Here is a 15,298-nt window from a genome sequence, read left to right on the forward strand (position 1 = left end):
TTGCATTTTAAATCTGATTTACTTGGTAAAGACTTAAGGATGCAAATATAACTTTTTAACTACTATTTTTAGTTTAGTTTTTATTTATTTAAGTAATCTCTATACCCAGTGTGGGGCTCGAACTCATGACCCCAAGATCAAGAATGCACTCTTCTGACTGAGCCAGCCAGGCATTCTTTGTGTAAATAATTTCACAGGATTGTGAAATGCACTTTGTGTAAATAAATTCTGTATTTATTTGTGTAAATAATTCTTTGTGTATTCTTTGTGTAAATAATTTCACAGGATTGGTGGATTACAACCAGTTCTCCATTTACCTGTTTGCATCCTACCATGGTGATAGAAGATAGAATCAAATTTTACTTTTCCTTTATATTCATGTGTTTTAATTTTTGAGAGAAGTGCAAATCTAGCAGCTTCCAGAGTAGTCAAGGATGTGTCATTTGCTCATAGAAGTTGTAAAAAAAACCCACATAGTTGAGATCACAACTGGGCTACATTAATTAGCAAAAAAACTTCCCTTTGTCTCTGGATATTTCAATCATTACGGTCAAGAATTTGGTCAGTTCCTACCAGTGAGAGTTAGTTATTAAATTGCTTGCAGTAGTAATCCATACATTAGTAGTAAAAAAAAAATTTTAACACCTTAACGTAGATACTGTCACACTGCCAGTCAGCACTTTTGAGGTTTGGAATGAAATCAAGGAAAACAAAATACCAACCCCCTTTAATATTCTTAGTATTCTGGAATAAAAATAATTTAACTCTCAGGGGCTTTTAAAATAATTTTGTAAGTTTTTGTTACCTAAAATTTTGAAAGCTGAATTTGCCTGAGGTGACATCTGCATTTTTACTTCATATGATGTGTAAATACTCAATAAAATATATCATATAGAAAAGAGGGAATGTCATTAGTTTATAATTTTCAGCCATCCCTTTTTTTTTTAATCTGTGGAAGGTGTTTATCCTTTACCAAGATGGTAAAAGAGGAATTCAAGGATTTTACACCAGTGAAAGAAAGAAGATACTGAGGTAGCTAATCATATTAACCATGTAGCCAGTTGAGATACAGGTTGACAACATTTTGTCAAAAGGAGCAGAGAGCCCCACAGATGGGTAAGAAAACTTTTCACAGCTCAAATAAAAACAAAAATAGCCAAAAGACTTGGATTGGCACTTCATAAAACAGGATATTCAATTCAATATGAAAAGGTACTCTATGTCGTTAGTCATCAAGAAAATGCAAATTTATACCACAGTGAGATACCATTTGCCACCAAGCAGTGTCACTTTAAAATGATAATAATAATAAAGAAAAAGAAAAAATAGACTTAAAACCACGTGATGGTGAGGATGTGGAGCAACGGATGTAAATTGGTGCAGATACTTTAAAAACCACTTTTGCGATATCTGCTAATGCTGAACATGGTTGTGCAGATCAAATGAATATTGAAAATATGAAAAGATTACATGGGTATTGATGTCATAGGTCCATTTATTTTAATTATGCTCTTTAGGTTACAGGGACTACAGGCCAACCTATATAAACCTTGAGAAATGGGAATACTTCCATAAACAAAGAAAAATTAGGGTGCACTACTTGCAGAGAAAACTGGATCTGTATACTTAACTCTTGCAGTGCTCTTATTGTAGGGAAAACTCACTATCCTATCACCTGCCACCCCACCTATGGTTAATGTAGCTTAGTTTCATTCTGTTCTTCTCCCTCTTTCATAGTCCCTATTGATTGATAACTTTTGTTCTCCCATCCCACTCTTAGTTCCTTTTTCTTGGTTTGTCATGACCTTTTCCTCTTTGGCTTCTTTTCAGCTTTAGCTCCTACTCCTAACTGTTCAAATCTCTTGGCATTTTCAAAGTAAATGTCTTACGAAAATCTAATTGCCTGTTCACTCCAGGTTACTATGAATTGGCCACTCTTGGTCCATTTATAATTAATTGCATATTTACTTGTGTTTAAAGGGTAGGGTGGAATTGGCTATACAAATAGTAATGTTCTGAAGATGTAATCTGTAATTTTGTATGACGTTTACCATACTTGCAAATTTTTATAATACCATATATTTGCTGATGTGCGAAACAAAAGCAAAAGAAAAAATTTCCTTACTGCCTACAGCCTTTTGACAAGTCCTTGAAAACAGGCAGAGTGACATTCCTCTAGGAACTCAGCTGCCTCAATATTAATACTTTGCTGAGGGCAAAAGGTAATCTTAGCTTAACATAATCCCAATCCGCCAGAGTCCTGTAAGTCTACTTTTGACATTTAAAAATTCCTTTGGAAACTTCCTTTATCTCTACCTCAAAGTCACATGGTAACAGTTGTCCTCCAAGCATATGCTCCACTGATACACATCTGAAGGGTCTCATGACTAGGGTGTTTTTTTTTTTTTTTTTTAAGATTTTATTTATTTATTTATGAGAGAGAGAGAGAGAGAGAGAGAGAGAGAGAGAGGCCAGAGACACAGGCAGAGGGAGAAGCAGGCTCCATTACAGGGAGCTCCACCTGGGACTCGACCCCTGGTCTCCAGGATCACACCCTGGGCTGAAGGCGGCGCTAAACCTCTGAGCCACCTTGGCTGTCCATGACGAGGGTTTTAATAGAAATAGATGACTGTTTCCTAACCTTTTCCCCCTCAACATCCTGGAAACCTTGTTTCCAAAATACCTTGGTGGTTTGTGCTGTCTGTAACCCTCTTCCAACGTGAAAATACGTGATCAGTCCCCCATCAAACCCCAGTGCAGCTCTTGCTGCCCACCAGGTCCTGTCCCCATGCTTTTTGCACTGAAAACGTCTCAAGGATTCTCTCTTAGCTATTGGCTCTGAACCCTAGCATTTTCTACATCATTTGCTACTAACAATTTAGATGAATTTTACTAGATTTTCAGCTTATTTTTCCATGCTTTATTAGTCTATAATTAGCTTATAAAATATTTCTTTAGATAAGATTTAAAAAATGATACTTAATCTAGAGTTCAATAACTGTCCTTGCTGTAGAAAGTATTAAAATCAGGCTTTATGCTTTAAAAGTTTGGTGGGGTTTTTTTGTTTTTGTTTTTTGTTTTTACAGTATTTGTATTTGAACTTTTAATCAGGAGAGAATATTTCTGATACTAACCAAAACAGATGGGATTCTGTTTTTTCTAATGAACTAGAAAAGTAATGATGGGTGGGAGTGGCTTATACATATTGACATCGTCAAACTGTTCTTTAATTTTACTTGCTGAGTATACTGGACATGATCTGAGAGAAATGTCTCTTAAATCAGAGAACACGAAACTGCTCTTTTTCATCAATTTTTTTTAACTAATAGCCTAAGAAATAACTTTGCTCATATGGTCTTTATTGTCCAGTAAATATTCTGGATTGGTTTGGAATAGAAGGTGAAAGCTTTGGGTTAGAAACAATAAAAATAGGTAGCAAAATAAATGAATATCCTACAGGTTAAAATGTTATCCTAGCTGAAAACAGTTCTTACCATTTTTCATTCACAGAAAGTAAAGTCCATGACCTTGAGAGACAAGATATGATTGTTGATAGGAAAGCTTACATTACTGCTCATTTCCTAGTTCCTTTTTCTTTTCAGAAATAACCCTTTGGTCTGTAGAGGGATAAAGGAGTAATTAGATACTGTCATCATTTAATTCCCTTTTTCTATTTTCCCACTGCCATTCTTTAGTTCTGGTCACTAAGTGATTCATTTGGATAAATTCTCCAGTTTTCTAACTACTTTTAAGTGTTTTTGCTCTTAAAAATCCTTTCTAGCCAGAATAATCCTTTAAAAACAGATATCTGAGGGCACCTGGGTGGCTTAGTGGGTTAGGTATATGCCTTCAGCTCGGGTCATTATTCTAGGGTCCTGGGATTGAGTCCGTGTCAGGCTCCCTACCCTGTGGTAAGCCTCCTTTTCCCTTTCCCTGTTCCTGCCACTCACTCCCCATGCTTGTGAATGCCTGCTCTCTCTCTCTCTCTGTCTCTTTGTCAAATAAAGAAACAAAATCTTTTAAAAGAAAAAAAAAAAGAAAAAAATATCAGGTTATTTACTTCCAGTTTTAAATCCTGTTTGGATTCCTATTTCCTATAGGATCAAGTCCATACTTTGCATATAAGGCACTGTTAAAGGGAGAAATAGAATTACACTAAACTAGTGTCAACATCCATATTCATTTACAGTCAATTACTAGAAATGTATTACATCGATGTTGCTGTAAAGGGTGTCTTTGTTCTAGCCTATCTCTGTTGTAAGGAAATATTACCTGTTTCAAAATAGTGGAACTTGAAATAAACAAGGAAATAAGTTTGCTTCAGAGTGAAGAAATCTTTAACAGTACTTTGTAGTATTTATATTATATATCATATGTGCTTGGTAAATGTTAGCTACCATATTCCTCCTTCACCCGCAAAACAGGCAGGCTATTCCTTTATATCACTACTCTAGGAACACTTAATAGGGGAAAATAAATCTTAAAAAAGCTAGCAGCAGATTTAACAAAGGATCAGTGCTACTCTCTTAACTTTTTTTATTTTATGATTTGCCCTAGGAAAAAAGGACCAGTGCATATTTTCTTTTAGAAGTAAGTTCCAAAGCACATCGCAAAAAAAAGGCATAATTCTATTCTTTTCATCTAATTGCAAAACAGTTGTTACTTTTGAAGCTCCCTTAAATGTCCCAGTAAGAGAAAATACAGGTTTTACATTAAGAAATATTTGCAGTTTTATTGAAATGTAAGATTATAATTTGCCAAGGAAACTGAACCCTAAATTCTCCATAGAGACCCTAAAAGAAATATATACACATAGAACAAAGGTCAGCAAATGAACATTTTTATTATTCTGGGACTTTGGCTCCAAACTTAAAATTACCAAAAAAAAATATGCATTCCTTTCTTAAGAGTAGGGGAGGAATTGAGATTTATATCAAACATGAAATAAATACCTGGAACGTATTACTGAGTGGAAGAAAAAATACAAAACAGGATAGTATTATTTATGTACAAATGTAAGGCTGTACATGCAAATAAGTATCTAGAAGAAGCAACAGTGGTCATTTCTAAATGGCCTAAATTTTCATTCTTTTTTGTAATTTTCAGTATTGCCTATATTGTTTGAAATAGTTACTGGAAATGTATATCACTTCTACAAAAATAGAAACAAAAAGTAAAGTCATAGAGCACATTTTTAATCAATCCCACTTAAAAGGAGGTCAAAAAACTAATAATACTGGTAAAGTTGCAGTGAAACAAAGACCTGCATATTCTGCTTATGGAATGTACATGAGTGAGGTCTTTTTGGAAAGCACTTGACAAGGGATATCAAAAGTGGTCATATCCTTAAACCTAGCAATCAATGGGATGCCTGGTTGGCTCAGTGGTTGAGCATCTGCCTTCAGCTCAGGACATGATCCTGGAGTCCCGGGATAGAGTCCCACATCGGGCTCCCTGCATGGAGCCTGCTTCTCCCTCTGCCTGTGTCTCTGCCTTTCTTCTCTCTCTCTCTCTGTCTCTCTTATGAATAAATAAAATAAAATAATAAAATAAAATAAAACCTCTAGCAATCTGCTTCTGAGAAACGGTCATAAAAATACAATTAACCTGCAGAAAAATGCTTTATGTAGGAAGTCGATAAATACTAAATGCAAAAACCAAAAATATCTTCAGGCCTACTAATATGCAAACAATACCAAAATTATGGTACAGTAAAAACACTAACAAAGCTATACTGTAAGGAGAAAATTATATTAGATAAAAAGGAAAAGAGGATATAAACTTTATCTCAATAAGGTTTTGTACAGGGAATAAGAAGGAAATATACCATGGGGATCCTTGGGTGGCTCAGCGATTTAGCGTCGGCCTTCGGCCCAGCGCAGGGTCCTGGGGTCGAGTCCCACATCGGGTTCCCTGCATGGAGCCTGCTTCTCCCTCTGCTGTGTCTCTGCCTCTCTCTCTCTCTCTCTCTCTCTCTCTCTCTCTCGAATAAATAAAGTCTTAAAAAAAAAAAAAGGAAATATACCAGAGTGAATAGTAACTCTCAGTTATAAGATTGAAGATAATTTTGTATTTTTTTCCTTATAACAAGCTAATACTACTTTTAAAAACTGGAGTGGAAGTGGGGCAGTAAAATCTTGTCAATAGAACTATTCTCAGGAATGGTTTTACATTGATATTTTAAAATTTAAATTCAGTTAATGAACATATAATGTATCAATTGGTTTCAAAGCTGGAGGTCAGTGATTCCTCAGTCTTACATAATATCCAGTGTTCATTACATCATTACATCATGTGTCCTCCTTAATGTCCATCACCCAGTTACTCCATCCCTCTTACCCTGCAGCAACCCTGTTTCCTATGATTTAAAGTTTCTTATGGTTTGTTTACCTCTTTCATTTCATCTTTATTTTTTCCTCTCTTTCCTTATGATCTTCTGTTTCTTAAATTCCACATATGAGTAAGATCATATGGTAATTGTCTTTCTCTGATTGACTCATTTCACTTAGCATAATATCCTCTAGTTCCATCTACGCCATTTGCAATTATGTGGCTCCGGGATCATGCCCTGAGCCAAAGGCAGATGCTTAATCCCTGAGCCACCCAGGCATCCCTCAGGAAGGATTTTAGAAAGAGATTTGAAACAATTAGAATCAAAGTCTCTAGATGTTGAAACAGTATAGCATAATGATTAACATCCTGGGCACTTGAATTTGTTTTTTAATACATTTTTTTTAAGATTTTATTTATTCATGCCAGACACACACACACACACACACACAGAGAGAGAGAGAGAGAGAGAGAGAGAGAGGCAGAGACACAGGCAGAGAGAGAAGCAGGCTTATGCAGGGAGCCTGACGCGGGACTCGATCCTGGGTCTCCAGGATCACACCCTGGGCTGAAGGCAGCGCTAAACCACTGGGCCACTGGGGATGCCCTGGGTACTTGAATTTGGAATTAAATCCTGGCTCCCTTACTAGTGGTGTGACTCTGAAGACATTAAATAAAATCACCTGTAAAATGGGTATCATAACAGTATCTATTTCATATAGGATATTAAAGAATTAAATGAGGGATGCCTGGATGGCTCAGTTGGGTAAGCCTCTGCTATTGGCTCAAGTCATGTCCTGGGATCAAGCCCCATGCTGGGCTTCCCACTCAGGGGGAAGTCAGTTTCTCCCTCTGCCTCTACCTCCTCCTGTTCATACTCTCTCTCTGTCTCTATCTCTCAAATAAATAAATATATTTTTTTTAAAAATAAAAGAATTAAATGAGATAATGGCCTTAAAGGGTTGACATCATGCCAGTACAAAGTAAATATCCCGAATTTAGCTTTTACCATTGTTATAATTTATTCAAGGTGGCTCTCTGGAATTAATATCTAAAACATCTATTTCTTTAGAAAGTTAGCCCTTATCAGCTGTCCTCTGAAAACAAAACAAAAGATCTCTCTAACCCTTAGTATTTGTTTTCTAAAACTAGGGTGGGAAAATTGTTTAACAGACTGCCCTTATACCACTTCATTTGTTAGTTATCTGGTTATTTCTCACCTCCATTTTAATGTCACAAAAAAGACAGTTGGACCTCCAGATTCCTTTAAAGGAAGGAGGAATTTTTTTAAAAAGGTAAGTCTGAATTTCACAGTGTCAGAGTTCTTTAGAATCATCTTTTGTGTCATTGGTTGTGTCAAATAGCTTTTGGTACAGAGGAAGTAGTACTTGGTAGCTTACTAATTTCCCCTTTAGCTATGAGGATGTATTATGGAATTCAAAGCTCTAAGTTATAAGAGCAAAAAAGGAAGTTCTGAAGTCAAGAAAGTGGAGGTAGCTGTTGTTACTTTCTGCTTCTACAATACCATATTGTATTTGGGCATTTTTGTAGTATTTTGGATTAAAATAGGCAGTGTCTCATTTCCTTATTTAACATTCTTTTAACATTTAACTGGGGTATTTGACAAGAACCTTTTACTCTTCCAGCCTCATCTCACTATAGCACTTGGCCTGTTTAGATATTTCTGTGAAGGAAAGCTCATCTCACGTTCCAGGAGAAGAAAATGCTAATAAATGACCTTCAAATGGTCTATTTGATATTGGGTTTTAAATTATGATACAAGAATGACTAGGATCTGAGAAGAAAAAAAATCGGGGACTAATCTGAGCAAATGTTCCATTTTCTAGTATTGTTTGAGAAAAATATCTTGAGAGTAAGCAAATATTATACTCACTGGAGTGCTGCTGAGATTTAGGCAGTTAGAATATAATAAAATCCTCTCTAATACAATTTTCTTAAATCTATTTTAAAATTTCTTTAATTCATGAGGTGCTGCAATTCCTGGAAATCACTGTAGGTTGTTGACCTTCTCCTAATCTGGTACACTGTATCAAAGAGTTCTGTTTATCTTTCCATCTGGTTCAGCAAAGGGCTGCCTTACATTTGGCCCCCATTGCATATGTACATTTTTAGCCTAAGTATTGGTATTTAGATTTGTTCAGAGAATTACAGTCCTAGACTACACATAGCATTTTAAAGGTAAGAAAATAACCCCATGAAGGTAGTGACTGACTTGTAAAGTTGTCTGGTGGTTAAAGTAATACTAGAACCTTCTCTTAATCTTGTGTTCTTGCTACCTTGGAGGCTACTGCTCTTGGTGGGGGGATGGTTCATAAGTATTTAAAAAGCTAAATAGATAAGATTTTAATGTTTATGGGCATGAATTATTACGCCAAATTTTCGTATTTCAAATAATATGTTTGTGTTGACTCAGACAAAAATAAAATTGTTGCCCCTGCAGTTTAGATGGTATTTTAAATCACAGTTCTATTGATTAAATAGTATCTTGTGGTTTGCTCACGTGGTTTGCTTTGAAATAATATTGAAGGTAAGATGTATGGATGTTCACAACATAGCAAGCTTATTTGGTTTTATTATGGGTTTCAAAATTTTAATTTCTGGAAAATGCTCCATTAATTTCTATTTTTGGCCTTTAATCTTGTCTAATTGTCTCTTTCCATAATTAAAATAGAAAGAGACAGTGTAGTTGGGGGTAGAGGGAACTATGCTACTAATAACTATATGATTTAAAATAAGTCAGCCTTTTTGGTGTATTTTTTTAACTAGTACCTTTGGATCGGTTGATGAACAGCTTGTATAAAATGATAATATATGAGCTTATCTCTTACTTGATTAAAGCCAAAATACAGAATTTAATTGTGACTTTGAGGAAGTTTTCTTTTTAAATCAGTTCTTAGGCATTTCTGTTGTCTTATTAATTTCGTAAGTTTGAATAGTATGATTTAATTTATCATGCTTTTAATTTTTGTTAAAAGTCAAGGTACAGAAGGTAAAGGTACACAGTAAGGAATCTAGAAGTTACTATTGTTCTTTGACCAATAGTAACCTTCGTATCAATTTTCCACGTATACTGCTACTTTCCAGTGGTACTGATCCCCTCTAGTGGCCAAAAGATTGTGCGTTTTTTTTTTTGTTGTTGTTAGAGGTTTCTTTTTTTTGGTTTTAAACAAAAGGAATATTATAATAAAAATGTGGTCTCATTGCAGTATTTAAAAGCAGTAAACTACAGCCCGGGTGGCTCAGCGGTTTAGCACTGCCTTCAGCCCAGGGCCTGATCCTGGAGTCTCGGGATTGAGTCCCACCTCGGGCTCCCTGCATGGAGCTTGCTTCTCCCTCTGCCTGTGTGTCTCTGCCTCTCTCTCTGTGTGTCTCTCATGAATAAATAAACAAAATCTTAAAAAAAAAAAAAAGCCTATTCTACATAGGACGTGTACAGTTAAATTAGCAAAAAAAGAGCATCCTATGTTTATGCAAATATGTCCTGGAATATGATTTACAAACACGCAAATTGGGAAAAGATATTTTTACAAAGCATTCTATTAGGATGTTTAAGCAGATATATTGAAATGGAAAAAATATTCCTGCAGTAACTATTTGGAATTACTAATTTTAGATGTAATTTTGTGTTTTCAAAATATTATGTATTAGTAATTAGAGGTTTTAAGTAAGCTCAGCTTCTTTTTCTTGTGGAACAGTGAGTGGGATTAAGAAAAATCCAGCATACCTTTGAAACATTAGTCCCCAAATCATACCAATGAGATTTTGAAAGTGTGTTATAAATTTTTTTTAAGATTTTATTTATTCATTCATTCATTCATTCATTCATTCATTCAAGAGAGAGACAGAGAGAGAGGCAGAGACACAGGCAGAGGGAGAAGCAGGCCCCACGCAGGAAGTCCGATGCAGCACTCGATCCAGGACTCCAGAACCACACCCTGGGCTGAAGGCAGGCGCCAAACCGCTGAGCCACCCAGGGATCCCGCATGTTATAAGTTTTAAGAACATTTAACACAATATCATTTGTGACAATAAAGTAATTTTTTCACGTTTCCATCCTGCTTCCCTCACCCCATTTTACTTTCAAAAAAGCTATCTTACAAATTCAGGATGAATATTGTTGCCTTCAAAGTAAACATCTTGTGAAGCCAAAGGAGATGTTGGGAACACTACCCTTTTCAGGATAGTTTTATAACTTTTCTTTTAGAAATATTTTTAGCAGCTATGACCAGATGTTTTTAAAATATTAATATCTTTTATGATAAGTTAGATTTTTTTAGAGAAATCGGAAACTAAATCATGCCCGTGTCATATGAATATGAAAGGTAATCAAGCTTAATTATACAGCTTGAAGATACTCCTTTAAAGTAATGAGAGTGTTCTTTTATTTTTATTCTCTGACTCCCAAAAATGATTTGATCCATTTTGTGACTGTCATAAAATTACTCTAAATTTGTGGTAATACCACCAGGAATATTTTATGCAATGTCAGTACTACTGGCACAGTAATAGACATTTCCAGAATGACTAGATTTTTAGCAGTGAGGATTCATCTGTGTGAATATATGTATATTTGTTAAGCATTTATTTGTATTTAAAGTTATCTTAGTGCATTGACTGAAATAGAGTGAGAAATGAGTCTCCATTATTTAGATTGGATAACAGCACAATTGCATATAGTTTATTTCTTTTTCCTTGGAATGATTTTTATACTTCATAATGGAATTTATTTAAGTGAAACTTTATTAGAGGTAGAAATACAATTACAGTAAAATATCAGCCTTCACATACATTTATTATTTATTTTTTTTAAATGTACAACACTATCAATATTGCTATAGTGGAGTCTTTGTTCTCTTAGCTGTGAGGAAATGTTACTTGTTTTGAAATAGTGGAACGTGAAAAAAATAGATGAGATAAGTATGTTATGGTGAAGAAACCTTTAGAAAAACTTTGTTGTATTTCTGTTCTAAGATCTTGAAAGAAAAGATCTTTAAAAAATAAGCAGTTTTTGCTACCTCTAAGACTCATTGATTAAAAGTAACTAGATGGAGAGGGTATTTATATGGATTTAAGTTTTAAATTGGTTTTGAATATTTTGCAAATAGATATCCAAAATCTATTTTAATACCATAAAATTTTTATTGTAAATCATAGTATGTTTTTATATTTAAATAAAGTCAATTCAGATTAATTTCTTTTTAGAAATGAATGACCAGGGATCCCTGGGTGGTGCAGCAGTTTACCACCTGCCTTTGGCCCAGGGCGCGATCCTGGAGACCCGGGATCGAATCCCACGTCGGGCTCCCGGTGCATGGAGCCTGCTTCTCCCTCTGCCTGTGTCTCTGCCTCTCTCTCTCTCTGTGTGTGTGACTATCATAAATAAATAAAAATTAAAAAAAAAAAGAAATGAATGACCATATGTGTCAGATAAGTGACTTAAGAAGTACCTTATGTTTTTCGCCTGTTACAGATAAATTCTTATTTTTAATTCCAGTCTTCAATATTTAATCTATTGAGAAACTTTACCAAACCAATATGGTTAAGGTGTAGAAGCACTTCACTTAGAAAGTTAGTGTTACTGTCAAGAGAGAGAAGAAACTAGAGCCATTTTAGGTGAAGAATCTTAGTAGCTTAAGGACATTATTTCAAAAATCTGATTTTTTGTGAAATATATGATTGTTGTAATTAGAATTCTCTTTTGGTGGGGTTCTGTTATATTGAAATAAGCTTACCTTTTTTTAAATTTTATTGAGGTACAGTTTATATTCTTAAAATGGATCCATTTTAATTGGACAGTTGAGTTTAGACAACTGTAATCTGTACCCCCAAATTTTCTTGTACCTCTTTGTAACCACTGCCCCCAGGCCTACTTTCTTTCGTCATAGATTAGTTTTATCTTCTAAAAAAAGTCAATTTTTTGAGGTATAGTTTACATAAAGTGCGTGCTTTATTTACCCTTCCATTAATTTTTCCTGGTACAAAAATACTTTGCTTCATCACTGCTTTGCTTTGAGATGTGGATGTGGAATGGTGTAGGGTAAGGTAAGTCTTGGAGAAGAACTTTGATTCCATACAGTCTTAAGTTTATATATAATTTGTTAGTAAATTGATACTTAAAAACATCTTGCAGTGTCTTTCTTAGAGTGTTTCATATAACCAAGCAGTATTGAAGTATGACAATTTCACTTTGAATGTTTGGCAACTGGTATATACTAGAAGTGTGAATTTTAAGAGACTGCTGGTTTTCATGTGAATAAATTTCTAGTCTTTTTGCCAAAGATATTTACTTCTTTTCCATAAGCTATTGTGTACTTTTTCAGTTGTGGATCCCTGTTCCCCTTTCTCATTTTTTCTTCCTCCTTTGAATAAAGTGATACTGACCTGGAAAAATGTTTTGAACTGGTATTAAGATCTTTTTACATAACAATGACAGCACATTTTATTTATTAATTAAATCAGTATGAAAATTTAATGTTCTTAAACCTAAAAGAACATTTTTCAATTAGAATGATGTCTTGGGCTGGTAAATGGATAAAGATTGTGTGTGTGTGTGTGTGTGTACGTGTGTACTCGGCCATCAAAAAGAATAAAATCTTGCCATTTGCAGTGATAGGGATGGAGCTAGAGTGTATTATGCTAAATGAAATAAGTCAGAGAAAGACATACCGTATGATTTCACTCATGTGGAATTTAAGAAACAAACCAAGTGAACATATAAGGGGGGGGAGAAAAAAAAGAGAGGGAAACAAACCATCAGACTCTTAACAATAGAAAACAAACTGAGGGTTGATGGAGAGAGGTGAGTCAGGGATAGGAAGGCAGTTGTTATGATGAGCACTGGGTGTCCTAGTGAGTAATGAATCACTAAGTTCTATTCCTGAAACCAATTTTCACTATATGTTAACTAACTAGAATTTAAAAATTTGTAAAGTGAAAAAAAAAAAAGAATGATATCTGGGTAAACCAATAGCTGTATAGGAAATGTAATGGATTTTTAGGAGCTAAACACAGAGGATGTAAGATGTTAGCAGAGATAGTTCTTAAAATACAATGTACTTAATTTTAATGATTCCTAGTCTTAATCTTGAAAGGTAATCTAAAAAACTTCCAATTGTTGCCACCAAGTGTGATACCAATGTCAGATATTATTTTACCTCTTAAATTTAGTGACTACAACTGAATTTATTCATAGTTCTTTTTAAAAGTAATAGTAGAAAATAAGCTGAGATCGAAAATACTTGAGCGTCTCAGGTACTTGGAAGTTATTTTTTTTCAAATGTTCTTTTGTCTATATCATAGTACTGCTTTTGTCTTAAGGGTGGGCTATAAAATGTCAACCCCAAGTATTATTTACAGTGTGGAGTCTAACTCTATCCCAATATCCAGGAGTTCAATTAATTATCTTCCATACTGTGATTACTTACTGACAAAATTGAAAACTTTGTTTTTTAAAAAAAATTTTTTAAGGACTTTATATGAGAGAGAGCCACGTGCACAAGTCAGGAGGGGCAGAGGGAGAGAGACAAGCAGATTCAGACAACTTGGGGATCAAGGATCAGGGATCGATCCTAGGACCCTGAGATCATGGCCTGAGCTGAAGTCAGACACTTAACTGATTGAGCCATGCAGGTACCCCAAAATTGGAAACTTTTTTTCTGCAATGAACTGTTGAAGTGAATACAGAAATTTTAAAAAGATATAGTCGTCTTCTAGAAGAACTAACTGAGGTCTTAATTACAGGATGTAACCTATAATAGTTGAGTGGTAAATGCCATAATCATGATATAGAATGGTTGAGAATACAAAAACAAACTGCCTGGTATGAAAAGAAAGGCTTCACTGAGACGGTTCTATTTAAGCTGTGTTAGGATAAGTGATTAACCTATAAAGAAGTAATACTGAATGTTTTCTTATTATTTTTTTAGCCTTGTTCTGTCCATTTTTTTAACTTACGGTAAAATATACAGTTTGTCACTTTAGCCATGTTTAAGTGTACAGTTCTGTGACATGAAGTACATTCATGTTGAACATCATCATCCATCTCCAGAACTTTTTCATCTTCTGCAACAAAAATCCTGTGCCTGTTAAATTCCATCTCATTTCTCCCTCCCTCTAGTCCCTGGTAACCACTCTTCCACTTTGTCCTTGTGAATTTGCCTATACTAGGTAGTTTTTTGGTTATTAAACACTCTCAGCCCAGTAGCTTAATATGTGGTTGTTATTCAGTGAATTTTTTTTTTAATTTTTTTTTTATTTATTTATGATAGTCACAGAGAGAGAGAGAGAGAGGCAGAGACACAGGCAGAGGGAGAAGCAGGCTCCATGCATCGGGAGCCTGATGTGGGATTCGATCCCGGGTCTCCAGGATCGCGCCCTGGGCCAAAGGCAGGCGCCAAACCACTGTGCCACCCAGGGATCCCTATTCAGTGAATTTTTGAAGTAAATGGCAATTAGGAATGGAAAGGCATTACTTATGTCGGTAGATTGCTTATATTTTTTGAATGGACTCAGACTGCTAATTATTGTTATTAATAATCCTATTGATTTGTAGGAAACCTTTTGCTTTTTTCTAGTTTTATTGATACATAATTGACATAAAATTGTATTAAAGTATATAAAATAGTGATTTGATATTGTGTATATTGTGAAATGATTATAAGTTTAGTTAACATCTATCACCTCATACAGACAACTTTTTTTTTTATTGTGATGATTCAGTACTTTTTGCTTAATTTTTTTTTTCACCTAGTTTGCTTTCCTTTTTAGACTGAATCTGGATATGGATCTGAATCCAGCTTGCGTCGACATGGCTCTATGGTGTCACTGGTGTCTGGAGCAAGTGGCTATTCTGCAACATCCACCTCTTCATTCAAGGTTTGTGGTTGTGTATGCTTTAAGGCGTAATCAAGTTTAGTAATGAGTATTGTGAAAAGAAATTATTTGATAG

The 15,298-nt window shown here is 34.8% G+C and overlaps 1 protein-coding gene across 4 annotated transcripts in view; it reads left to right on the forward strand.

Moving 5' to 3' along the window:
• The window catches only part of CERT1 (ceramide transporter 1), a 111,013-nt gene that overhangs the window by 44,692 nt on the left and 51,023 nt on the right, over positions 1-15,298 (forward strand). For all 4 annotated transcript variants that reach the window (XM_041751897.1, XM_041751895.1, XM_041751894.1 and 1 more), the window contains exon 4: positions 15,118-15,225. In XM_041751897.1, coding sequence (XP_041607831.1) covers positions 15,118-15,225 — 108 coding nt within the window. The remainder of the gene's footprint in view (positions 1-15,117; positions 15,226-15,298) is intronic.

Source organism: Vulpes lagopus, chromosome 4 (assembly GCF_018345385.1).
Source record: "Vulpes lagopus strain Blue_001 chromosome 4, ASM1834538v1, whole genome shotgun sequence".
Lineage (NCBI taxonomy): Eukaryota > Metazoa > Chordata > Mammalia > Carnivora > Canidae > Vulpes > Vulpes lagopus.